At 39.5% G+C, this 26,710-nt stretch overlaps 3 protein-coding genes across 3 annotated transcripts; 1 reads left to right on the forward strand and 2 right to left on the reverse strand.

Annotated features, from left to right (window-relative positions):
• The first annotated feature begins 377 nt into the window (after positions 1 to 377).
• On the forward strand, positions 378 to 9,213 carry ldha (lactate dehydrogenase A4). Its single transcript, XM_084734832.1, has 8 exons — positions 378 to 535; positions 2,931 to 3,056; positions 4,574 to 4,691; positions 4,812 to 4,985; positions 5,129 to 5,302; positions 5,468 to 5,585; positions 7,693 to 7,816; positions 7,932 to 9,213. Exons 2-8 carry the CDS (start codon positions 2,931 to 2,933, stop codon positions 8,094 to 8,096), a joined length of 999 nt encoding a protein of 332 aa, XP_084590958.1. The 5' UTR covers positions 378 to 535; the 3' UTR covers positions 8,097 to 9,213.
• A 1,179-nt stretch (positions 9,214 to 10,392) lies between these two features.
• Positions 10,393 to 21,034, reverse strand: tsg101a (tumor susceptibility 101a). Its single transcript, XM_084733982.1, has 10 exons — positions 20,625 to 21,034; positions 19,359 to 19,446; positions 19,189 to 19,254; positions 17,736 to 17,899; positions 17,213 to 17,339; positions 16,452 to 16,509; positions 16,120 to 16,214; positions 13,143 to 13,345; positions 12,812 to 13,051; positions 10,393 to 11,776 (listed from the first exon to the last, which is right to left on the reverse strand). Exons 1-10 carry the CDS (start codon positions 20,664 to 20,666, stop codon positions 11,687 to 11,689), a joined length of 1,173 nt encoding a protein of 390 aa, XP_084590108.1. The 5' UTR covers positions 20,667 to 21,034; the 3' UTR covers positions 10,393 to 11,686.
• A 760-nt stretch (positions 21,035 to 21,794) lies between these two features.
• Positions 21,795 to 24,176, reverse strand: LOC146316315 (tumor susceptibility gene 101 protein). The gene is made up of 6 exons (XM_084733986.1): positions 24,018 to 24,176; positions 23,826 to 23,910; positions 23,653 to 23,718; positions 23,324 to 23,487; positions 23,105 to 23,207; positions 21,795 to 22,853 (listed from the first exon to the last, which is right to left on the reverse strand). Exons 1-6 carry the CDS (start codon positions 24,057 to 24,059, stop codon positions 22,735 to 22,737), a joined length of 579 nt encoding a protein of 192 aa, XP_084590112.1. The 5' UTR covers positions 24,060 to 24,176; the 3' UTR covers positions 21,795 to 22,734.
• Positions 24,177 to 26,710: the final 2,534 nt, after the last annotated feature.

Consider the following 26,710-nt stretch of genomic DNA (forward strand, 5'->3'; position numbering starts at 1 on the left):
AGACATTATAAATCCGGGTCTTTTACTGTAACTATATATGGTAGAATAGCGGAAGACAGAAAAGCAAAGATTTTCCTGCGAAAATGTTGCTCATCTTTTCCACCTTCCTTGAACTAACGTACTGCTTCGTGCCCGTCGGTCGACCAGTGAAGGCGCACTTCTCCTGTGACGTAATTCGTTACTTAGCCGTCGCGTGTGTGTGTTTATGAAGCTCTGTGACAGAGACGTGACAACACAATGGTCCTCGAGCAGGAGACAGATGTGTTCTTTACCTGTAGTCTACCTCTGAATATTAAAAAGTGGTGATACTCCGGATGCGCTCCCTCCTCTGCCGCATCCTGCCTCGGACGTGACATGCAACACGCGCAGACCCACCCGAGCTCATTAGTATACACGTACGCAACGTCCGTAGAGGGGCAGTCTTTAAATACGGAGAGCCTGCCTCTCCGCAGCACCACTTCTGCGGAAGAGCTGCACTCAGGAGGAGCAAACACATTCCAGCTCGGGTTTCCACCTTTTTAACTCAACACTCAAGGTAAGAGAACCAGACCTGACTAGAACATCAGACTCTGTATCCACTGTAACCTCCCGGAAATTATCATTTGCCCTCAGTCATTTTGCCCCTACATCGATTTAACTTCAGCAACCTGATGCGCATTTTAGGATACAGAGAGGGGCGTGTCGCCGTCAGTATCGATAGTGGTGATTGGTTGTGAATGAGGCTGGCATCGGCTTCAGTATTTTACAGGTTGCTCTCTGTTAAGATGCGATCATAATGAAGGATTTCGTTAAATCATTGTGAAACAGTAGTATAAGCAAGATGATGTAGGCCTGTAAGTTTCCCACTTGTTGCAATAACGCGCCTATCAGTTGAATGAATGGGTTTTTAGTATGATGTTATCAATTAAATAAATCAATAAATAAATAAATAAAACCCTGAAAATTATATCACGTTGCCACGCGAATCAAAAACTCAATATAGCGAGTATTTTAATATAAATAGGTTAATACAACAATCCTGAAGTGTTGGTGGTTTGAATGGGTTTCTATCATTCATTGCATCTGATGCCTTCTCCTGATGTAACATACGCAGTGTTACACAAGCGGTCACGCATGCCCTCTGCAACTCATGGCGACCATAAACTACACAGCATCTTGGCCATGAACCCAGCACAGGAAATGCACTGCATTCACATGCTGTCCCCTGTGGAAGTAGATCTTAGTGAGAGTTGGCACATGTGTTACCACTGGTGCACTTTAATTTTTATGATCAGATATTCAGAATATTGATCTACCAACACTCTGTGTAGCTTACATACTCTGATTAATTAAACTGATGCCATACTTGGCACAGCGCTGTGGGTGAGGTCAGTTGCAGCCTTTTGCCAGCAATCAGGAAATTGTCTGACTACACTGTATGAATACACACTGGAAACAGAATCTAGTTTTTCCTGCCGATGCAACACCTCCAGCATGTTCGGCTCTGGAAAGAAAATAACAATTGGGATTGGCTGATGTTTTGTCTGATTACACAGTCTGAAATAATACAGGAGCGCAGAAATAAGATGTATTCACAGTCACCTGCAAAACAGTAATGTGAAAGACCAGATATTCAACTTGAGCCGTGATACCTGACACCCCGTCATAGAGCTCAGTAAAACCATACTAATCTGTTGGTGATCAGATAAATGTCATAATGTGCTGGGAAATATGATAATACAAGCACACATTAAGCATCTTATGTTTGAGCCAGAGCAGTATATCAGTCAGCCAATATTATTGGCCAGACATTAGTTTTTTAATATTTATAGTTTGGATTTTATATATATAAATAAAGAACATAGGCTGATATATCATTATCAGATTTTTTTTTTCTTCTCCCTATCGGCATTGGCCCTAAAAATCTAATATCAGTCTGGCCCTGGTTTTAGTTGTCCCTTTGTGTGCAACAGCTACTTTCTTTAAGTCCTAGCTTGACAGAAATCATCCATCCTCATCTCTCTTTCCAACTACATCGCATTAAGTTCTTTCAGTGATGGATAATCCGTCTTGTAATCCACATTGATTCAGTCATGCTACAGTAGTAATTTATCTGGTTTATGCAGTGTATTTCAACAGTAAAGAAAGGAACTCTGGCCAGTGCTGAACATTATAGTAATCCTGTACTGTAAGTGGACAAAGGGTCCTCTTGTGATGCTCACCTCAGGGTCAGGTCCTGGTATGTAGTAAGCTTTCAGCTCACCTCAGAGTGAGAGATAATTGGATAAAGGGATATTAGGTTTGACTGCGCCACTTAACATATCCTACAATTGTGTGCACACTCGCCATGGAGATACCTTAAATATCCTCTCAGAAGGTATTACAGTGCATTAATGCTGTGGGTGCTCCACTACGTGCTTGTCTCCACATCAGCCAAGTCATGCCCGTGATGTAAATGCTCTCAGTCATAGCTGCCCAACCAGGAAACATAAATAGTAGTGAGTGACGTCGGCTGGTGATGGCCTGTACTGCATGCAGACAGGCTGCAGTACTTTCCCAGGCAGTTGTTGCTATGGATACCCAGAGGGGCGCTGTAAATCAGGGATTACTGTCCAGAAACCATTTATGGAAGGAAACACGATAGACCTTGGGGTTATGAAAAGGGCGCACTTTCAGTTCTGTAACTGAGAAAAGGGAAATTCAAGTTTGACTCAGTCATTGTGGGAGAGCAGTCACGTACACTCTCATGTGGGACTCTTAGAAAAAAGACTTCAGACTGTCACATACATTATGCAGCACTACTTTCCTGCCTCTCTGTTTCCACTTTGACGCTCCTTCTTCACCCTCTGCTTACCCACTTTTTCTGAACACCTCTTTCCCATCGCATCCTCCCACTTTTCTCCTCCTATGTCACTCACATGTCTTTGCCTCTCCGTCTTGACTTTTCACAGATGTCCACCAAGGAGAAGCTGATCGGCCATGTGATGAAGGAGGAGCCTATTGGCTGCAGGAACAAAGTCACGGTGGTGGGTGTTGGCATGGTGGGCATGGCCTCCGCCATCAGCGTCCTGCTCAAGGTAAGATGGAGAGAAAGAGGGGAGGTGTGAAGTGAAGATAAATAGATGAGTGATGTGTGTGTGTGTGTTTATGAGGGAAGAGTGTTTAAATGGGAAAAGACAAAGTAGATCGGATGACAGTTTAAAAGGTAAATTGTTGTTAGTCTAGTATAAGAAACAGAAGTGTACTTATGAGTGGGTATAAAGCACTTTTGATCAACACTTTTCTGGCCATGGACCCCCAGACAGAGTAGGCACCCCCTGTTATAATGCATTGAATATTTTCAGGTCATCCTCTCCACTTTCACCGCTGGTTTCTGACGTGGAGGTTATGTCAGAGTGTCTTTCTTGTGAAGTTTCAGAATGGTCCATTGTGGCTCACAAGCTTGTCTGTAACACCTTGGATAATGATACAATCTGTTTCAATAATAAGCAGCTAACTAGTTGAGAAGAGCCACGCAGTGATTTAGTTGGTTATCTAGCTCAGTTGACTACACAAAAATTCATGGAAAGCCTTTTGTCAAAGTTGTGTAAATGTTTGTTGATATGTCAGTTTATCTTTGCTAATAATATGATGGAATCATGTTACTGTGTATTTTAAGACATACATATAAACTTTAAAAAATGATCAAACAATGATTTAGCGAACCCCATCTTCATTGTTATGACTACCCTCTGGCCATCCAGTGCGTTATCCTCAGAGGCAATATCATCACAAGCTGGTGGACCCCACATGCCATAACTCTGAGGACCCTCTAGGGGCTGCAGGCCTCCTGTTGAAGACCCATGCTTTAGATAAAATGTTGAAAAGTACAAACTTAGATAAATCTAAAAAGAATCAACTTAGAAATACATGAATGTAACCAAACCCAGAGTGTCCCTACTGTTATTCCATTACAAATGGAGTGATGTAGAGTAATAAGGATTTGCACATTAGTAGATGCGGTGACTAGTTTGGAATAAAAACCTCCATCCTGCCTTATTATAAAAAACCTGTAGAGGAAACATCTCATTTCCCTTACATTGTCCTGTTCTGTCCACAACACATTAGCTGGACCTGTGCCAGCTGACAACAACAGACTAAAAGAAACCAGGTCACTGATCTTACAACTAACAATGCTTCTGCTGAGTCAAGGCAGAGATGAATGGTGTTCCTCATTTTTTGTATCACGGTGGTTTAGCAGCATGAACACAGAGGTCAGCTTCACTGCAACTTTAACTACATATTGAAAGGACTCTTTGTTTAATGAACTCCCTGCCTGAGGATCAGACTCATAAATTCAGTGTCTTCTTTTTTTGTATTGGGAAAATCTTGTATTAAAAACATGTTTTTTTAAATTATATTTTTGTTGCTTTTCCAATTATTATATTGTTATGTGATTTAATATTTTAACTGTATGCCCTGTTTGTAAAACTCTTTGTAACTTTGTTTTGAAAGGTGTTATTAATTAAGTTGCTATTACATTGCTGTAAAATGCAGTATGTAAAGTGTGTAGTGAATTGTCAGAATGACTCATTGTATGTATGTCTATAATCAGGACTTGTGTGATGAGCTGGCCCTGGTTGATGTCATGGAGGACAAGTTGAAGGGTGAGGCCATGGACCTGCAGCATGGATCCCTCTTCCTGAAGACACACAAGATTGTGGCTGATAAAGGTGACACCGCACATAAATAACCAGAAACTTTTACTTTAAAAATTTGTTTTTGTTCAAGAACACTGAGACTTATTTTCTGTAGCTCCATCTGAACATCTCACCTTTTGTTCAATTTGTCAGACTACAGTGTGACAGCTAACTCCAAAGTGGTGGTGGTGACTGCCGGTGCCCGCCAGCAGGAGGGCGAGAGCCGTCTTAACCTCGTGCAGCGCAACGTCAACATCTTCAAGTTCATCATCCCAAACATTGTCAAGTACAGCCCCAACTGCATCCTGATGGTGGTTTCTAACCCAGGTTAGACACAGCGGGGGTGTCAGTGAGAAACAGTGTTGAGGGGGACTGGAGAAAACTGTCTAAACTGTGATGTATACAGTGTTAACCCCTGCAGTTCAAAGGGTCATCCTTTGACGAGTTGTCCCTCATCCTTTCCCTTACAGTGGACATCCTGACCTATGTGGCCTGGAAGCTGAGCGGCTTCCCCCGTCACCGCGTCATTGGCTCTGGCACCAACCTGGACTCTGCCCGTTTCCGCCACCTCATGGGAGAGAAGCTCCACCTCCACCCTTCCAGCTGCCACGGCTGGATCATCGGAGAGCACGGAGACTCCAGTGGTATGCAGCTCAGACTAAAAATAAAATCTCCACCAGCCATCCACTATACCGACCTATGACCTTTTAATATAGCTCCGTAGCTTAATATAGCATAGTTTGCCTTTGTGTATGCAATTTGTATTCAAGATAACTTATCACTATTATGTGTGCGTCTGTTTCTCACAGTGCCCGTGTGGAGCGGTGTGAATGTTGCTGGAGTGTCTCTGCAGACCTTGAACCCACAAATGGGAGCTGAGGGTGACAGTGAGAACTGGAAGGAAGTTCATAAGAAGGTGGTTGACGGGTGAGTACAAATTCTTTTCCAGTAATCCACCAATGAGTTGAATGATCTCCCTGAACTACCCTGCAAGCCACATTTATCTGCAAAACAATCAGCCATGTGTATACAGGCCATCTGCCCAGCAATTACTGTGGAATACATAAATATTATGTTTTCCTGAACCAGATCTTTTGAGCTTAATGGCCTCCAGTCACCGTTGACTATTTAACATAGAGACTAAAAGTGCCAACAGGCACAATTGAAGTGAAGCTGACTAGCCCGGGAGAGGAATTCGACCAGGGCTGTGTGCCAAAAGGCAAGCGGAGGCGGGCACACAGTTCACTACAGTGTCAGGGGCTCAGTAGTGCCTGGCAGCCAGAATAAACACAATGGCTATGCTACTCCCTGTAACACTGCACCTTACAGTAGGCCTCATGATCCTCACTTACACTCCCAGGCCTCCATTAATGAAATGCACATTCAGTCTAACGAATCTATTAAGAATCTTACCTAACCAGTATTGCTACATTTCTTACTTGTGCTGTTTGAGTTTGTATGATGAAGTTGTGTCATTCCTTTTAAAGTTAAATGATGCAACATTTGCCCGGTAAACTTTGATATTGCACCATTATTCCACTGAATGCCAGTCAACCTGACTTATCTCGCAATCGCTAGGAGTTTAGAGAGGTCAGCCATGTACAACACAATAGCTGATTTATCAAAGATGTTTGTCAAGGTTGCAGGTATGAACATAGATAAGGGGTACATGTACACAATGGTTGTCTCAACAGAGAACAGAGAACATCAGCAAAGGTGCATCATTCTCCTCCTGCATGGCCAGAGGAGAAGGCGGCCTTACTTTAAATGTATGAGTTATTTTTAATGTATTCTTTTTCAAAACTCAAATCAATCAAATTTGTGCTAGTAGTGTAGTGTATAGTATATCCAGGTTTAGTAATGGACTTGATTTTAAGGTGTAATTTTGTTAAAAGTATCAATATATATCAATATGATACAGTATCCACTAATTACAGTATCAAAAGTACTAAAACTAATAAAATCAAGCACATATTCCTAATAGCTGCCACCAGCTATTGTGACTTACATATATGCATGTCTGCAGGTGTGCTTGTATTCAGACATACACACACACACTTGACCTCTGTGGCCAACTCACACCAATGAAAAGGGAACTCTACTGAGACGAGTGATGCCTCCCACATGTGTAACAAACGGTTCATGAGTTTGGCTGTGTTACCTGAATCTGTTTTTAAGTTGTGTGCCTTGATGTTATAGGCCACTCCCACTGACACACACTTTTTGCCAGTTGGCACGAGCAGTTAATCAGTTGTCATTTGCCTCATGACCAACCTTCCCACTAAGGCCTGCGTGAGTCTGTGAATCCATTTGGAAGTTATGAGGTTTTGCGATGGGCCACTCCCATTACCATGCCCTCTTTTAGCCAACTGGAATGAACACAAACACACTTTGACACCTGTGATGGTTGCAGCTAAAATGATCTAAGTGCTCATTCCTCAGTTCCCTTCATGCAGCAAGCAAGCATGCAGCAAAAACAGACAGACTTTTATTAATTCTCATTTAGATTAATGAATAATAATCCTGTTTTGTGTGCAGAGATATTTTTTTCATTTGCTGTGGTTTCAAATATTGAAATATTGAATATTGTTTTTTATACTAGTATTTTTTCAAAGTTTAAAAATCTGGTATTTTGAGAATATTATTATGATGCACTACCTTCTTAAAATCAGTCCACTAACTCACATGAACGTGATTTATTTATTTATCACTCTGTATACATGAAGATCAGCATTGCAGAATTTGGAACGTGACAATTATAAACATCAGCATGAAACAGCATTAGATACCAGACACTCATGAAGGCATCAATCAGTTTTGTGCTTCTGTCATGGTGACAAACAGCTGAATTCTCTGCATGACAACATCTGGAAAGAAGATGGATGAGGGACATTAGAAGAAAATGAAAAAGTGTCGACAAACACAATCCCAAATACTAAAGCAGACTGACAGCTTGATTTCTTCTTTGGTCCATCAAATCCACATGCTCTTCTCACTTTAATATTTTCTTATGAATCTTGTTTGTGCACTGCAGAGCCTACGAGGTTATCAAGCTGAAGGGCTACACTTCCTGGGCCATCGGTATGTCTGTGGCTGACCTGGTGGAGAGCATCATGAAGAACCTGCACAAAGTGCACCCCGTGTCCACACTGGTCCAGGTGAGAGACTGGGAGAAATCCACACATGTGCCTGTTTGTCAAATCATTGTATTGATTTCTTTGCACTTTCTTCAAATATTCTGAAAACCAGCTAACCCTGACCTTCATCTTACAGGGCATGCATGGAGTGAAAGATGAGGTCTTCCTGAGCATCCCTTGTGTTCTGGGAAATAGTGGCCTGACAGATGTGATTCACATGACACTGAAGGCCGGAGAGGAGAAGCAGCTGGTGAAGAGTGCTGAGACCCTGTGGGGTGTGCAGAAGGAGCTCACCCTGTGAAGAGCGTTCCTCTGAATCCTTCTTCCTGAAACCACACTCAACACTGCTGCGTGGTTGACTCCATCCAACCATACCTCCTGTCCAAATGGGCGAATGAAACCTCTGATTATCTTAAAAGGCCAAGTGTTTGTAGCTAAACCAGTGGAGGGTAGATATTACCTTCAGATAGTCACACATGGGTGTCATTCTCCTTCACTGCTTCCCACCCGTCCTCCTCTCTTCCTCCTCTCTCCATGACTGAATTCTCCGAAACTCAACTCAAACATTTGGCCTTTGAGCTCAGCCTGAGTCAGAGAGAGGGGGTAGCATTTGTTGTCCTGTCTACACAAGAGAAGTAAGGCCTTTGCAAATTGAGCATATACATATTCTGTACGTACTGTATGTTACTGTGCACTGTTGCTTCTGTACACTCCTTGTCAGTAGTTTTTCTGTATTCTGTGTACTCTGTGATTGTTGCCGGTTGGTTTTTTCCACTTGGTGATCTCTGTTCATTTGTTATTTGGAGTATAATGGAGACATTCCATTCTCTATGAGGAGGGCTTCCTATCCACCTACAGTCATAACAACACTGGGCCAGACTCCTGTGATACCAAAGTACCTTATCATTTGAGAAAAGCAATGCTACATCTACTGGTTGGCATTGAAGCCTTTGTACACAAACCAAACCACAAGTGCACTGACAAAAATATCTTTAAAAGTCAAGGGTTGGAGATCTGGCGGCAAAGATTTCATTAAGGTGGTGACTTGATGTAATTGAACTCAGCAAAGAGATAACAGAGAGCCAATGGGAAAGAGTCAGCTACAATCATGACCTAGATTCTGGTTATGAGTCATAACAGAGGGTAACAATCCTGACGGTGTTGTTTGTTTATGCACCCTAAATACCCTCAAAGGGTTTTGTATTTATTTTACTCCACCTGACTCTGAATAAAAGGATATAAAATGAACAAATGATAGTATTATTTATAAATGTTAATACTGTTAAATCTATTTATGTATTAATATTACTGGTCTAACAATCACCTGACTCACTGAAGAACTGTACCTGTTGTGGCAGCTGGATATTGATTTTTATTTGCTGTAACATCAAATAAATCTGCCAGGATACTGATACAAATCTGTCCTTTGTCCTTTCCTGTGTTTGTCATCCAACCCAGCAAAAGGCAGTTTGTATGTGTTTTTCAGGGCAGCTGACTCAGCTGCTCTCTGTGCACAGCTGTGGCTCAACATGAGGCAGAAGACAGGTTTTTAGGTGGGGGATCAAAATGTGGTAATTTGCTTCTATTTATATGTGACATCATGGCAAGATGAACACGTACACCTACTTTCAGTAAACACTACTGCACCTGCTGACAAATACTTGTATTTTAAAAAGTGATCATTCTACATTCTATTTGTGAAAATGAACCTCTGGATTGTAAAATAATGTTATTTACAGCTAGTTAACAATGTTTTTCTGTGGTTTGGTAGAGTGTGACAGAGGAAACACTTAGAAGTTACTTTTATGTGATTAATAACAAATCAAACACTTTTTTAAAAAATGGGAAGCTGTGTAAAGCATTTTAAAAATCTACATTCAACTGAATACAGGACAAAGGTAAAATATTGAATTTTCGCTGATGAACTTTGTTTCTTGCCAGCAATACATTTCAGAAAGGTCAGGAAAGTGGCAACAAAAGCTCAATAACACCTGTTAAGAATATTCCACAGGTAAACACAAACATAAAGGTTATTACTACATTGACTGACAACTTTCAGAGACACTACAGATGTCTCTGGACCGGAGCTCAGGTGAGATGGACCGACAGTAGAAAGATTTGCTGTGGTCTCATGAGTCCACATTTCCAGCTGGAAATCATGGACATTGTGTCATCTGGGCTTGAGAGGAAAAGGACCATCCAGATTGGTACAAGCCCTAAAGCCATCAGGTGTGTTAGTTAGTGCCCATGGCATCACTGGTATGTACAGGCTTTGGTTCAACTTCTGATGCCAATCAGACATCTTTTGCAAGGATGTCCCTGCTTATTTCAGTACTCTTAAAAGAAAGGTGATGTGGACAGTGACAAACGTGCCTCTGTCCAAACTTTTTTGGAGCGTGTTGCAGGCATCAAATTCAGAATGATTCTATACTTACAGAAAACATCTAATATACTGTATTCAATATAATAAAGGTCAAAAAGAATTTGCAGATCATTACCTTTTTTTCTTTACATTTTACACAGCATCCCAACACACATGGAATTGGGGTTTGCAAAACAAAACTGTGAAATACTGATTAATAAAATGAACACAGAGATTAAATCTGATTTCTTTTATTTGTACTGATTTACATAAATCTACAGATATAAAAGAACAGGTGGTCTATGCTTGAATTGGAAACAAGAAAAAAAAAACAGTAGATATTCTATCATACAATTCAAAGTGCATTTAGTAAAAGGCTAGTTTAAATGAGACCTGTTTGCAAACTTTACATTAAGTTAACTTTTTGATTAGTACAATAGTTATTTACTTTTTGTACCCTTGTACACTCTGACTTTATTCACAACTTTTTCTTCATGTTTACTGAAAACCTAAACCTCTCAGCAGGACTGAGAATGAGTGGACAGCTCAAAGAAAAAGAAAAGTAAAGAAAAAAAGAATCGCCTATGTAATACCTTAGAATACAGTATGTGAAGACTGTCGCCCACCTTAAACAGAGACACTGTACAGAGTAAACCAACCAATGTACATGATTGATTAATGCAGTCAGACTGGAGGGTGGACCTGAGCAGCTGACATACAATGAAAGAACCTCACTCACACCATTGTAAAGAGACACACACAGAACAGGGGAAAAACAATAGGACAGGTGGGCAGTGGAGCTCAAAATCTAGCTCATTAACAGACTCAAACAAGACAGTTCAGGTCAATGTTCATCATCACCTCCATTGAATGAAAAGCAATCACTTTGACTCCATGGCTACTGAACATGACCCAGACCGCACACAGCATTAAATCCTGAGGCTGACCCCGGCCCTTCCCGAAAGGTTGCCCCGGGTATTTATATCAGAGCTTAACCTTTTCATTATGTGAAGGGTGTGGACATATGGGGCTCATTACAAAGCCCTGCTTTACTCGCCCCTAACAATTTGTGCTTACTAGCCAAATGACTTTGTCTGGCAAAGGAATTGCTAACAGAACCTATGGCCTGGCCATACCACAAATACTGAGAGCAAACACAGAACAGACCCTCAGCTCACTTTTACCAATATGGCACGTGTGCTGCGCATGTTTTTGTGTCAACCGCAGTACCTTGTTTCACAATGTGTTAACAGTGATTTTTATTATTTTTGTTGCACAAAATTTTTGGGGAATGCTGATTTCAAGGAAGAATTTGGTCAGATCAAAATACAAATGATGTCCACAGTTTGAAATTTCACTGTGCTAAACAAGACTGTTCAATATTGCATTTTGTTTCATTGCTGTTGTTACTGTTACTGATTAAAATGAGGGGGAGTGTTTGAACTTCATGACATTAAAAAGGGAATAAAAAGAGAGGATGAAGAGAAGAGAGTTAGAGGGCGTGAGGATATGAAGGTAGTCTGTGTGGGTCAGTAGAGGTCGCTAAGGCCGGCAGTCTTGCGGGCTTTCTGCATGAGGGCACGAAGCTGGAACTGCTTCCTGGACAGAAGGCGTACATGCTGTAACAAAAGACAGTAAAAGTCAATAACGCTAAAATCACAGTGGAGTGTGTGTGTGTGTGTGTGTGTGTATGACTCTCTTAAGGCGTGTCTACACAGGAGGCATTTCAGCAGTGTTTTTTTAGTCATCCATCTGACAAAACAGATACGCTTCTGTTTTAATCAACACAACAGTCAACACAGACGCCTCGTATCATCATGGCCAAAATACATGGGGCAGGGACTCAACACGTCTGCTGTGGCATGACTGCAAGAGCACATCCGTTTTAATCAGCTGAAGCTGCTCCACTGACTACGGAAGTTTCACCACCCGCGTATGCATCGCCTGGCTCATCTCATTTTTATGTGGCCTATACATGCAGGTGTGTGACCCTCCAATGGGTCAAAACTATATAATTCTGTGTCAAAAACAGAACAATCTGTTTAAAAATGATTTAAATAAATACGTCATTGCACCAAAGGCAATGCAACACAGCAGAGCAACCAGTGGGTGTTTTTACACTGATAATCAATCAAATGTATCCATGATCCTGTAGTTAAAACCATGCAATGCATTAATTCAGTACCAGTTAATTTAGCCGCACCTCCAAACCCTGCAATACTCAACTGCATTATCACTAGGCAAAACTCTATATACACATAGTAAATCTCCGGTGGCTGGCATACAACCACTTGCTACAAAGACGGAGTGTGTGTAGCAGATAAAACACCCTGCTCCACTCTACCTACTCTGCCTTGTGTCCATGCCTCATGTATTTAGGGGCCATCGCATTGTTCATGCATAAAACTGTGACCCAAAGAATATTCTTTACACTTTCAAACTTATTTCCTTCTGTTTTATGAGCTTAACTACAGTGATTGTGTGTTGGGATCTGGGCGTTGCTGTGACTTACACTTGATGTTGTGCCTCAATACATCCTGTGTAACAGACGAAGGACTAAAGCTGCTGCTTCGCTCATTTGTGTGTTTTAACTAAGCAGACTATGTAGACATTGTGTTAGTCAGTCATTGGTGTCAACTGTTTGGATGGGTCACCTTAAGAAAAACCTCCAGGTCTATGACGCCCCTGCGAAGGGCTTCTCCCAGGTAGAAGATAGTGTCCTCAATTGCATTTTCTTCAGCATATAGGTTCAAGATCTGTTTGTAAAGTGGAGCTGTGGGCACAATGACATCATCAATGTCATTGTTCTCTGATTGGTTCTCCATCTTCTCCAAGGCCTCACTCAGCTCCTCATCCTTTCTCTTCAGCAGCTCGATATTTTTGTCAACCTCAGTCTAGTAGAAACATAATGATATAATATATGAGAGAGAAGAAAACAGAACAGGACAGGGAAAAATAATACTGAAAAAGAGGATGATCTCTCACCACTTCCTGGTCCAGTCTTGAGACCATCTCCTCCAGTTTCTGATGTCCTTTCTTCAGATCCTCCTCTGTTCGCTTCAGCGCGTCGAGCTCTGCCTGAGCTCTGTCCATCTCCTCCTTCATCCTCCAGCGAAGCTTGTCACTCACAGCTGAAATCAGAGATGCACGGATGGTGTCCTCACCAATGGTGCCATCTCTGCTTGGGCCTGAGGAGGAAGAGGTTAAGAATGGATACGAGAAAAAGAACAGAAAATAACCTTTGAGATCCAAATCTGAGCAAGATACAAGGTTTCAATGTTGGCCAACAATGTATATTGACATAAGAGTTAACTACACACCTTCAGAGGACTGACTCTAGATTAGAAAAAACATACATTCATATACTTTATATTATCCACACAGATATAATTCTGTGTTCCCGCTATAGAAATAAAAGGATTACAGCAGTGCTCTGTTTCTGTGTCAAACAGTAAAAAGGAAATAATCAAAGCAAGGGGATCCTCATGTCACAATTCATTTGCTTGTCATGTACGACCAAATTAGACCTGACAAGACTTTGAATACAGGACATATTGTGCAAGAAGTGTCACAAGCATCTCGGGCCAATGCAAAGAAGCACCACAGACACACCACCAGCATTAAGAGGCAGGTGAGCTACATATGTACATATGGGTAACAACTTAAGGTAAAAGCCAACATTAAGGGCATATTCAGACCTTAAGGTCTGGTTCCTGAATGTGAAGATGATACATGGCTTAAATTTTTGAATTTTCCAACTGGTCTAGTTTGCATTCACAAAGGCAAAACTCAAACTGTCCAAAAATTGTAAAGAAAAATCATGTGGTGGAAATGTCATTTGATTATTGGTCATACAGTCAGCAGGTAAAACGACAACAAATGAAACGTCAACAAAGAGCACCATCATGTTGGTCTTCATCTGGAGTGCATACTAGCAGACTTTAAAGGACTACACATATTAATGTCTTGTACAACAGTGGGTATTAAATAATTTGGAATTTCTCACTTCGCCATAAGTCCAGCTTTGTGTCTGTCAGTCCTTAATTTTTTAAAATATTTTCTTGGGCATTTTATGCCTTTAATGACAGGACAGCTGAAGATGTGACAGGAAATAGGGAGAGAGAGTGGGGGAGCAGAAATGATCTGCCCCAGAATTCACTTGACAGTGGTCTGAGACCACTGCTTCGAGAGAATTGTTTTTTAGATGGAGATGGAAATATCCAAAGCTACTGTTTGTTCAGTAACAAAGTTAGAGCCCAAAAAAGTAAATGCTCCGAGGTTCGGTTCAGCTGGACTAAACAAGGCTGGTGTGAACCCGTCCTAAGCATCTCAGTGAAGTGGACACCAAGAACCTCCACAACAGCTTGCTTCTTGGCATGGTCTCTGAATCTATAGAAGAGAAGTGACCACCAGTCTTCCACTCTACAGTCACTCATTTGATGTTTTAAAGATGGTGATTGAGCACGTTGTTTCATCAGAATGCTGTATTCTACTTAAGTATTCACATATTTTGTACAGTTGTATGCTTAGATTGTATGTTTTTTTTTATTTGGTTCCGACGTATAAGTACATGAAAATGATCAAAATAACAGACATATAAATCAATAAAGCACCATTACTAAAGCCTCAAATACTGACAAATGCCAGGTTATGTAAGTCAAAAAGCCACTGATGTCTTGAGAGTCAAGACCACCTTGTGTACAGTTTGGAGTCAGCACTACAAATGTCAGAGTTGATTCAGCCATGACATCTGAGCAGTCTATGGGTAAACTTTACTCTTTTCCTTTACTAAATATAGGAGACAGCAAAAGCCCCTCCTGCATGCGGGTCCTTGACCAGCATTTGACTGGTGGTAACTGAACTTGGGACAGCAGATGGGTAACAAGATCACAGGCGTCTCTTTGTGTGGAGTTACTGTGGAGACCTATGGTCTTGTCTACACATACACTGATATTTTTGAAAATGGGCATTTTCCACATCCATCTAAAAAACAATTATCTTTACATGCACTTCATCTTACAAAATGTCTTCGTACACATAAGAATGCTAAAATTATTCCAAACACTCAACCAAGCATGCCAGGCCAGTAGATGGCGTCTACATCAAATTATACATCGAATACCAGAGACGAACATTTTGAGCACGCGCAGTGAGTTCATTTTTCTTTGGATGTATTAACTTAAAAACACAAACTTCATTTTAATTCGACACCTCTCTTGTGCATGGCCCAGCAATGCTAACCAATGTAAGCCAACTGCTAGTCTGCCATTGTTGTTGTTGTCATTTCAGGTGCATGCTCAGTACACAAAGCAACAATGGGCATCTGCCAATGCAAATGGATGTTTTACATGCACATACAGATGAACAGAAACCTGAGTTTTGAAACATCTGCATGTTTTTTTTTTCATATTTTCAAAAATCTCCATTTTGGTGACCTAAAACTTAGTCTGCATGTGAATAAGAGGTCAAAACGTAGAGGAAAATATGCATTTTCAAAAATATCCATATACTTGTAGACAAGATCTAAATATAGCGCTGAATGCTTCTGAGGTGTAAGATGTGAGGGGCAGGAGGGTTACTGGTCCTTTTCCTTCAGGTCCATCCCACCCTTTGGCCTTTAATGTACCCCACTCTAGTTACAGTAGCGACCTTTCACTGGCGGCTCAACGAGCCACCGAAGTCACACAGAGGGTGAGAGAGTGTGAGTCAAAAGGTCAAGCGTATTCACTCAGGCTTAAGAAAAGACCACAGAAAGAAGGACTTGTATTGTTGTTTTTTTTCAGGAGTGAATTCAACTTTGTCTGACAAAAAGGGCACATGCAAGGAGAAATGCAGACAGTTTTACATACAATGAACATATTCATCTTTCCAAAACTTTTGGATCCTGTGCTAATTTTAAACTTTCAAATATGCACATAAGAAAGAGAAAAAAAGCACATTGAATACTAAATGTGATACATACCCACTGTGGAAACTGGAGTCTGGGTGGGGTAGTGTGTAGGTCCAGCAGTGGCTGGGTACGAGTTACCCCCTGGGTACTGGTATGCTGGATAGCCTCTGCACATGGTAAAAGGATCAACAAAAAAATCCATGGTTTATGTTTTCCATTTTTGACTTGCAGCTATAAATATGAGAGAACTATTTGCATGGTGTTTAAATAATAAATATGCTTCTGTGTGATAGGTCACTTAAGAAACCACAAAAACAAACATGCCAGAACAGGTTTGTTGGGAAATAAGGTGCAAGAGTGTTAGCTGGGGAAGAGGGTTGAGAACTGCACAGCAAACATCCTACCCTGGGTTGGGATTTGGGCCATAGGATGAGACCGCAGGCATGCCAGGCATATAGGAAGCTGAGGTACAGTGAGAGAGAGAGAGAGAGAGTGAAACAATCAGATCTGAGCACATACTGTACAGGTCAAAACATGTTCACTTTCATTTTCCCATGGAGCAATGCAGTGGTATCTGAGCTCCATCTGGTGCTTAAAGAAATAAATGCATCACTTAGAACACAACGCAATAATAAGTCAGGTGTTCCAATATACATCAGCAATAATGCTGAATATAACCCACACAGGTCTTGAAATGTCATAACCCTTTAGACAAAATGTGAAAATGCAATTAAATACTAGTTATGAACTTGTCAACAGTCACCTTATGACAACAACACTTTAAAAACTTACCTTCTGACATCAGGAAATGTTACGATTAATCCAATTTAATAGGATATACGATACTCAGTGTCCAGTTTTTATAAGTACATCTAGCTAAAGCAGATTACTCCTACCTTAATGAGGGCTGTAATATTAAATTTATACAGTTTCATGAATTGTATTACTTATTATTGAGAGTGTCTCTGATGTTTAGGCTACTATCATTGATATAAATGGGGCGGCTCAAACACCTTATATGTTTTTACATGAATGGTTGGGTTGATAAAAGACCAAATTAGGGGGTAGGAATTGTATTTTGAGCATTTTCAGCACCTTGTTTTTCTGACACTTTAGCCAGGGCTACGGACACTTACATTGACCCATTTAAAAATGTGTCACTCACGGTTAGGGGGTCCAGCTGCTTGGAAGGCTTGGTAAGGGGCTTGTGTGGTGGGACGAGAAAACACAGGAGGCTCCTCTCCAAACACCACAATCATCACCTGAATCAGACCATACAAGTCTGACTGAGGCTGTAAGACAAACAAATGAAAGAAAACTTTCATAAACTAAGACAATATGTGCAGAATGCTATTTCAAATGATCACCAGGCAAATATTAAATATATTCAAATATTATCCAGAGGCACAGTTACATTTATGGCCCTCAGGTCTGCACCATTTTGTGCTGACTTCCAGGTACTCATAAACATATTACAAATATTCCACAGAGCTACAGTTTAACTTACACGTACACAGTAAATAGTGCTGCTGGAGTCAAACTTAAATATTCTATAACAGCATTACACAAATCTTTTTATTAATTATTCATTTTAAATGCATGTTTTACAGCTTACACATTACACATATTGTCATGGCTTAAATAAACAGTCTTTAAGTAAAAAGGCTGGTTGAAGACCTCACACTTACATGCTTCCACTCATGTAGATAGGGCAGGTAGATCTTGCCATTAGCATCAATGTGCTTGCCAGTTTTGATCATCATGGCACTGGTCGGTTTGACAAAACATATGGGGGGGTTGTAGGGATATGTGTCCAGCAACCAGAGACACACTGGGATGTTGTAGACATTGCCTACAGAAGACACACACAGATAATATGTTATGATATGAATGTTTTAAGCCTCAATATTTCCATCACTCCACACACATAAACCTTGTTATTTTGAGGCACATTTTGCATTTTGCTTTCAGGAGCACAGTGGGCCTCTACATAAGATAAACTACAATTATGATATGCTGTAAACCAAACAAAAATACATTTTACAGTCTGAAAATCCCCTACATCCTTGTGTCTGTCATGTGAGGAGGAGCTACATAATATTCCTTCAACACTACAAATTTAACTGTCCATCTTAAGAGATGCCATCCCATTCACTATGACAAATTTGTGAAGAACAAAGGGGAAAAAACATCAGTAGTAGTTTTCTTATATTACCCAGTGAATGTTTGCATTTTGAAAAGCACTGTATTTTGTGTCTGAATTTGTCAATGGGCCAACACAGTAAGAGTAAACATAATGATATAATAATACCTCTATGAGACAGACTTGATGTTTGCTGCAATTAGTTAGTGCAGATAAGGGGTGGGGAAAATAAACTAAATAAACTAAATTAAATTATTGGATACATTGTGATTCTCACTTGAGAAATTATGAATCAATGCAGAAAAATTAATAATCTGAGATTTAAAATCAAATTCTAAACAGTATGATCACCTGCAACAATTTTTCAAATATGGCCTGTACGTTCCGTCAACCAGTTGGGTGGTGAAAACAGAACTAGGAAATGTTCATTATGTTGACATTTTAACCAGGCTAGTTCTCCAATTTTGGTAAGGATGGATGAGCAAAAGCAACTGCAGATGGATACAATCCAACTACCACCCCCTGGCTTAAAAGCTTAAAATTTTGATCAAGATACATTGATAATCATTTCATGAGTGCATCATAACCCACTATATTGAAATTAAATTAAATCGAATTGTGAGGTGCCAAGAGATATATCAGTATCGGCAATGACGACTGGCCAAAATGAGTTGGACAATATCAGCATATTGGATATTGGCAAAAATCCAACATCATGCATCTCTAGTACTGTACTGTACTGTACTGAAAATGTCGGCGTTTTGGATGAGAAGATTCTCCCTCCGTCTCCCTCATTTGCCACAAACAGGCCCATTGACAAGTTTGGTTTAAAAAAGTGACAAGATAAATATAGCAAACTTGAGTAAGCACACAAGAGAGAAAGAGTAGGTGAGCAAATAAGCAAAACTTAAGAGAAACCCACACTTAACTTTTTATGACTTTTTTTTTTTTTTAGAGAGAGAGGCTATTTTGCAAAAAGCAAGAGAAACATTCTTTACCTCTGTAGCTCACTGGGACAGTTCCTGTCAAGCTCATCAGGTCTCTTGTGGAGCCATCATTAAACACTGAAATACAATAAGTTCCCATGTCAACAAGCCAACCAAGACATAAGCATACAAAATATAACTGAGACCAGACACAAACAGGAGATCAGTATCATTCAATTTACCATAAGCATCCATTACTGGCTTCAAGTCCTTGTACTGGGAGATGACATTGGTTATCTCACGAACAGTCAGATCTCTGTATTTGTATTGCTGGACAATGACAACAAAAGAAGAAAAGGAGAAAAAATCATGTATGGTTGTGTACTGATGATTTACACACTCGGGTAACAATCAGAATGAGTTGACACAAAGCGCAGTTGTTATCTTAGGTAGTAATTTTTGCATGCCCTGTAGGTTGTAGTCGTTTATCTGCTCCCTGCTTATATTCAATAATGTTTTACAGTGTCCTTCAATGTACTACAAGGAATCTCTGACCGGTTATATGAAACAGTCTCAATATATAATACTGATACCTATATGACGAACATAAACAAACAAGACCATCAATGAGAAAATTAGCTTTCTCTATACAGTTATTCTTAATTCCTGCCACAGGGTCAAATTCACCTGGAATTATATGAAACAATTCAGGACACGCAGACCAGAAGAGCCAATGTTTACATTTTTTTCTCTGGGTAATTATAATTACATTTTGTGGTTATTACAGTGGAATCTCTACTGCTTTTCTTGTCAGGGGCCTCAAAAATCAACACAATAGTAAAGATCCTTGTATCCACTTCAAAGATACAACTTGTGGTCACAGTGTGAAAATTTGACTATCAAGGTCAAAAGTCATGGCTGGAACCTGCCATCACTCCCAAATCTGTAAACAGACCTCATGATTGAATGAGCCTGTAATCTGTATGGTCAAACATGGATGGTAGAACCATAAAGAAACTGTAAAAAGCCTTTTACATGTGGCATATAAATAATTTATATTTGATAGCAAAATGAAATTTCTTGACTAAGAAAACAACCGACTAACATTTGTTTTTGTTAGGCTGTAAAACAGATTATTAGTATGTAGGATCCATGTTGTAAACACGGAATTTCATAAACAGTCGTAGGAATGATGGGTTAAAAACATGTTTATATTTACTATAGTGGTGATATTAGCTCGTTGGCTATGATTACTTGCATATTTCGATACAAAGATTAAAACGAGACATCTTAGCCAAGTGTGTCATAAGATGTAAACTATTCTTTATGATAAAAACTAATTTTTTAACGTACTAAACTTGATGCTAAACGGACGGTTTGTTAAGTATGACCCATACCAGGAAATGTGAATGTGCTAACTGGCTAATGGTATCATTTTTTGGTATCGATAGCATTAGCTAACTTGCTACTGTTGGAAAAATGCCGCAACAGTTGAGCAGCAGGCTTACCTTCAGCATTTTCTTCAGGGCACCTTCGTTGACAACAGCCATGGTTTCTGCGTGTTTGTTTATATCGTTTTTATTAACAACTTAAATGAGCAAACAGCTGACTTTACAGACAGCTGGACTGACACAAACTAACGCTAGCTAGCGGCTCCTCAGAGAATGCTAGGCTAAAGCTAGCCCAGCCTCGGGCCCGACTACAGTAGACACTGATTCAGTGTCTATATGAAACCTTCCAGACCAGCACGAGCAGTTTCTCTGTTGTTGATGCTGCAAGACTCAATAAATTAAACTGGAATAGAAAGGACACAAAACGGTTAATCAATAGTTCTCAAAAGAGGCCGAAAAACAAACATCCGACAGTCAACAAGAGGATTTTCCGGTATTCCACCTGACTGCTTCCGGTCTGCCGTGACGTCGGCAGCAGGCGAGTGGTTATCAAAGGTGTGGTCCGGGGGATCCTTAGGGGTCTACGAAAATACTAAGCAACAATCCAATTTAATCTTTTCATTTCTCTTACCACAAAGGCAACTTGTATGAACACAAGTGACTCATACTGTAGGTGTGACTTCCCACTTCACCCACAGTGCAGTTATGTAATTTATTTTGATATATACATATTTTTTTAAAAAGCTGAGAAAATAGAGAGAGTTTCTAAAACTGTCATGATTGGACCAAAGGAGGGGAAAAGCAAGAGACATCGTCAAAATAAGACATCTCAGAAGTCAAAAAGACTGATAAAATATGAAAGCCACTTAGAACTGAAGGATAAATTGACATTTGCTTAAAATTATGTTCAGTGTATATACCCCAGTAGATGATTTTTATAACATTTTCATATGTCACATTGGGTGAAGTCAAAGTTTCAAAGCAATAGATCTTATTCATAGTCATTATATTGATAGGAAATAGTAGGGTAAACACAGGTGTTAACAATAATACTAATTTATTTAGTGCAGCAAAGCCTTCCCAGTGAGCCATCATGCGCAATAGCAGCACCCCGAACGTTAAGTAGTGACATTGATAACACCTGAGTTTACCCCACTAGTTCATGTCAAAATGGCTGCTGTTATACAGAACAATGTTTGTTTGGCATTTCAACAGATAGCTGTCTCCAGAATAATAAGCACAGACCTGATTAATGTAGCTCTTTATTTGTTACCAATATACCAATACCAGACTAAATCTGTCACTTTTCACAAGAGGTTGTATTATGATGTTAATTAACAGTCCTGTCTTTGGCAATACTTTTGTCTCAAGCAAAACAAGTTGGCTTTCACTAATGAACAACTTTGCAAACTACAGCTGTTTTAAGCAGTAGTTTCTCATTTTAACTGGAAAGTTGTCAGAATTCCTGCCCCATATTCTCTGTCAAAATTAGAAGAGCTGTACTCGTCTACAATAAACTCGTTATTGGTCTGCACCTGACTGTCTTCTCCAAATTAACCTTTGTCGTCATTGGTGAAAAGTCCAAAACAAGTGCACTTAGGTGCAATTCAGATACAGTTTTATGAGCCACTTGTAAAGCAATACAAGTCAGTTAACAAGCAGGGATTCAAATCTCAAAGTAGTTTGTCATGTTCATATGAAAAACATTTTAAAAACATTTAAAACAGGTTGCAATACATTCACAGCAAACACAGTCCATTTTTTTTTTTTTTTTTATCACGTGTTGCTTGACATTTACAGTCACAACAGATGCACATTAGACCACGGACTCACAGATTTTGTCTTAAGGAATCCCCTCTGAGTAACTTTTTCTTAGGTTTGAAGCCTTCAGAGTGAATCGGTGATCAAACTAGGATCACTATAAATTACAATCAGTCAAAACAGCCCATACCTATTTCTTCATTTGCTGTTCCAAATCTCAGAAAAGTTCAAATATTCTCTTCTTCCTTTTGCTGGGGACCCCCTACAAACCATTCGAGGATCCTAGTTTGAAAACCTCTGGCCTAAATAATTTGAATAGACATACAGTATATTGTTATTCGTCTGACAACATGACACATCAAATAATCAATGGATACCATCTGACACTGTGTAAAGGATAAAACACTTAATCACAGATAACACATAAGAAATCTTTTTACAAGTTTTTGTCAAATTCCACAAAAGACTAACAATTGGTCTCATTTTCTTGCTGAAACGGGAGACCATCTTCTCTGGCCAAATACATATACAGACTTCCATCTGCATTTGAAAGCACCTCTGCTTCTCTCTGGAACTCCAGCCAACCTAAAAACAAAGTAGATTTCTCACTCAAGAGGGGTGTTATCAGTCACAGCACACTCATAAACATGTTGACAAGGAAAAGCTATTATGTGCCTCTATATTTATGAGGAAATGAACCTAGATTCAACTCAATCAGGTGTGGTCTAGATAATCTTGGATCTGTCTTATCAACACCAACTTGTATCTGGGGCATAGATGATGTTGTTTTGACACAACGTGGAGACTCGCTGTCTGCCTGTGTGAGTGTGACTTACAAGAGGCTTGTTCAGGCTCTGGATAAGACTGCATACAAACAGGAGGGAAGTCTCCAAACATGGCAGTCATCACCTGCAGGAGGCTCACCAGGTCACATTCACCCTGACAGGGGAAAGAAAAAGGGTTGCACTTAATTTTACATTACACTAAGAAGATGGTACAAGCCGTACTTTGTATGAAATTAGACAAAAAGTCAAAGATAACAAATCAACTCTCACATTCTTCCACTCCTCCAGGTAAGGCATCATGACTTCACCGTTGCTTGTGATAAACTTTCCTCTGAGGACCATCATCTCACGTGTGGGTCTGACATAGCAAACAGGAGCAGTTTGGGGGTAACTTTCTTCAATCCACAGGCACACTGGGATGTTGTAGGTCTTGTCTGGTATAAGAACAAGGGGGGAAAAGTATTTTGTCTTAATATTCTGAGAGATAATGACCTTTATCTTTCTTATTTTGGATTTGATCAGACTGTCAAATGCAACTTCCATTTATAATTTAGCTGTTTCATGCGGTCACAGTGAATGAAATGCAAAGTCATTGTTACCAGTGTACATGATGGGAATGGTTCCAGTTAGACTCATCAAGTGTTTTGTGGTTCCATCATTGTAAACTGTAAAAAAAAACAAAAAAAACATGGATCAGTTAGAGCACTTGGCAAAATTTATAAATCTAAATCTAAATCTAAATTGTTAGCTGTTATTTTAGTTTATTTCTTACCATATTTATCCATCACGGGCACAAGATTTTTGAAGTGAGTCAAAGCGACATATATTTCATGGGCCACGTGTTTACGGATATATGTCTTCAAAACCAAAGGATAAAGAGACAAACACTGAGAAAATCTGTACATACAACCTTTTCATGTTTCATTTAAAAAGAATTATTTCAATTGTTGGTGATTTTTCTTACCTTAGGAAGCATTTTCTTAATCCTGTCTTCAGAGTACGGCATGATTACAGTTTATCCAAAAGGAAAGTATCTCTTTTTCTACGTATTTGTCTGATCACCAACATCAACAAACCTTGACTTTGTGCTGCTCTGGGGTTTATGGATAACCTCCTGTCTTTTATGACCCTTGAATGCCAATAACAGTACAGCCTCATGCAAATCTGCTGCCCTAAAAAGGAGGAACTAAGCTACATGGGTTGAACAAACAAGACAGGAATATAGGCCAAAAACATTTTTTTTTTTCTATTAGTTTTATTGATAAAAATAATTTATGACTAGACACATACCTTGCTCTCTCTGCTGTCTTTTATATCTATTCAACACTTATAATCACGTTACTGTCAATAATGATTATTATGTTAACCTATATCTTCCGTTTAACCATTTAACCACAGCTCTAACTAAATCTAACTGATACCATGAATACAACAAAAACAAAGAACAGTCCTGACTTTTCACATTTTCATTTCTTTTTAGTAGTAACATACATGAAAAAACTTCACAAACATACTTTGGCTTTTATAAACCATTTTGCCCAAGAACTCAAATTAAACGCTTTGACATAATCTGTTAGATCAGATATTATTTTAGCTGATGTTTACCTGCTATAATTTCATTATATGAATAATATAATATAAAGTTCATACTATGTTTTACATGCCTGATATTTATTGTGCATCCTTACTTTCTTTAAATATTCATTTATAAGTTGTATGGTCAGGCAAATAGCTATTAAATATATCAAGGTTTACACCAACACACCTATTTACTGGAACAAGTTGAACTTTAGAAACAGAGTTTAGCAATGATCAAATCATTGTTAGGAATAATTCCATTTTTTTTCTTTCTTTGGATATTGCAATAATACATTAAGTTACCCAGAATAAACCAGGTCTGCCCTGTTCATTTGTGCAACCAAAAACTTCCCATAACTGGCACTGCTGATGGTAAAAGTGTTGTGCAAACACAACATTTATGACTGTCCTTTGAGCTTTCATCATATGTACTCGCCCACATTGTGCAAACTACAGCACGCACAATATCCTACATTATGATCCTGCCACACAAACAGGGAAAGAACATTTATATAGTTGCGATTTGTTTACACTAGATTACTGGTTTTGCAAACTGGGGGTCCTGACCCTCACTGGGTGTCGCCGAATCTTCATGGGGGGGTTGTGTGGCCTTCTCGATTTTATAGGGTTCAGGAAAACTTTTCAAACATACAGGAGGCCTGTATTTCAGCATTACAATTATTTCTGTTAAGAAAAGTAAATGAAAATCTTATTTTTAAAGCTGACTTTAGACTGAACACAAATTCAGTCTTCGCTCTCCGCTCAGCAGCCTCATTCTGCAATAGAAAGGAGTCAAACAGCCACATGAGCCAATAGAACAATGGCCACGCATCAGGGAGGAGAAAACACTGGACATGTAAAAAAAAAAAAAAAAGAAGCTTTTTAAGTATTTATGAATACATAATATAACAAAAATGTGTAATACAAGCAGAACTGTATAAATTCTTCAAATTATTCTTTAAATATCAGGAAAACTAATCTCTTACGTAATATTCACATGAAGTTATCAAAATTCATCCAAGTTGCTCATTTTACACAAACTTTTTGCAGCTATTGTTTGTTATTTGGGTTCATTGAACAGTTCATCCGTTGTTCTTTTTTTTCTGTTTTAATTTTTAAGATTTTTTGGGGGGAGCTTTTGGCTCTGTTTTCGATAGCAACAGCTGAAGATATGACAGGAAAGGGGGTAGAGAGAGAGGGGACAACCCGCAGCAAGATGGCCACAGGCGGGAGTCGAACTGGTGGCCACTGCAGAGGACTGACAGCCTCAGTACTGGAGCTACAGGGACACCCCACTTATCAGCTGTTCAGCACTGAATATAACATGAAATATCCACAACATATGTGCTTAGTCAGAGGTCAGCAGTTTCCTTAGTGATAGAAAAGCAGTCCTTTATGGACAAAGGTTGGAAACCACTGTACTATATAGCATTTTTGTACATAAATCTTTGCCTGTCTATTCTTTTCATGGTTTCAAACATGGTACATGAAACTGACAGCAGGTGGCAGCAAATCTCAAGTTTGACAGGAACATGATGTGAAAGTTAGATGGTTGAGAGGGACCACAGACAAAGATTCTTCTTGACATCTTTATTCCTGTCCTGCAATACATTTGCCACATTTCAAAGAGTAAATACATCTTAAATAGCTAAACAGTTGACATTTTCACAAATTCCTTCCATACCTCCATTCCACAGTTTGCAAGGGAGAAACAAGCCCTTGAGCCCACTGTATCCTTGTGCAAAACTCCCAATGGTCCGTACAGTCTTTGTCATGCTCGCCAGGTTCGCTGACCTGTATACTTGTGGTTTGCTGGCTGGAGGATCCCTGTGGCAACATGACGCTGCTATTCTAATGCAATGGGAATTTGAATACACAGTTTTGAGGAAATCTATGGTATTATTATTATTATCATGGATGTACTGTTTAAAGATCGACACAGGGAGAGGACAAGCGTACTATCAGGACTGTCATTACATGTTACAAACGCCACATTCTTTTTTTTTCCAGTAAAAGGTTTGAGTAACATGGGTGAAAAATAAACGTTAGGAACAACACATCCAAAAGTGGGACCAAGGA

This window comes from Lutjanus erythropterus, chromosome 13 (assembly GCF_056507025.1).
Source record: "Lutjanus erythropterus isolate fLutEry1 chromosome 13, fLutEry1.hap2, whole genome shotgun sequence".
Taxonomy (NCBI): Eukaryota; Metazoa; Chordata; class Actinopteri; order Lutjaniformes; family Lutjanidae; genus Lutjanus; species Lutjanus erythropterus.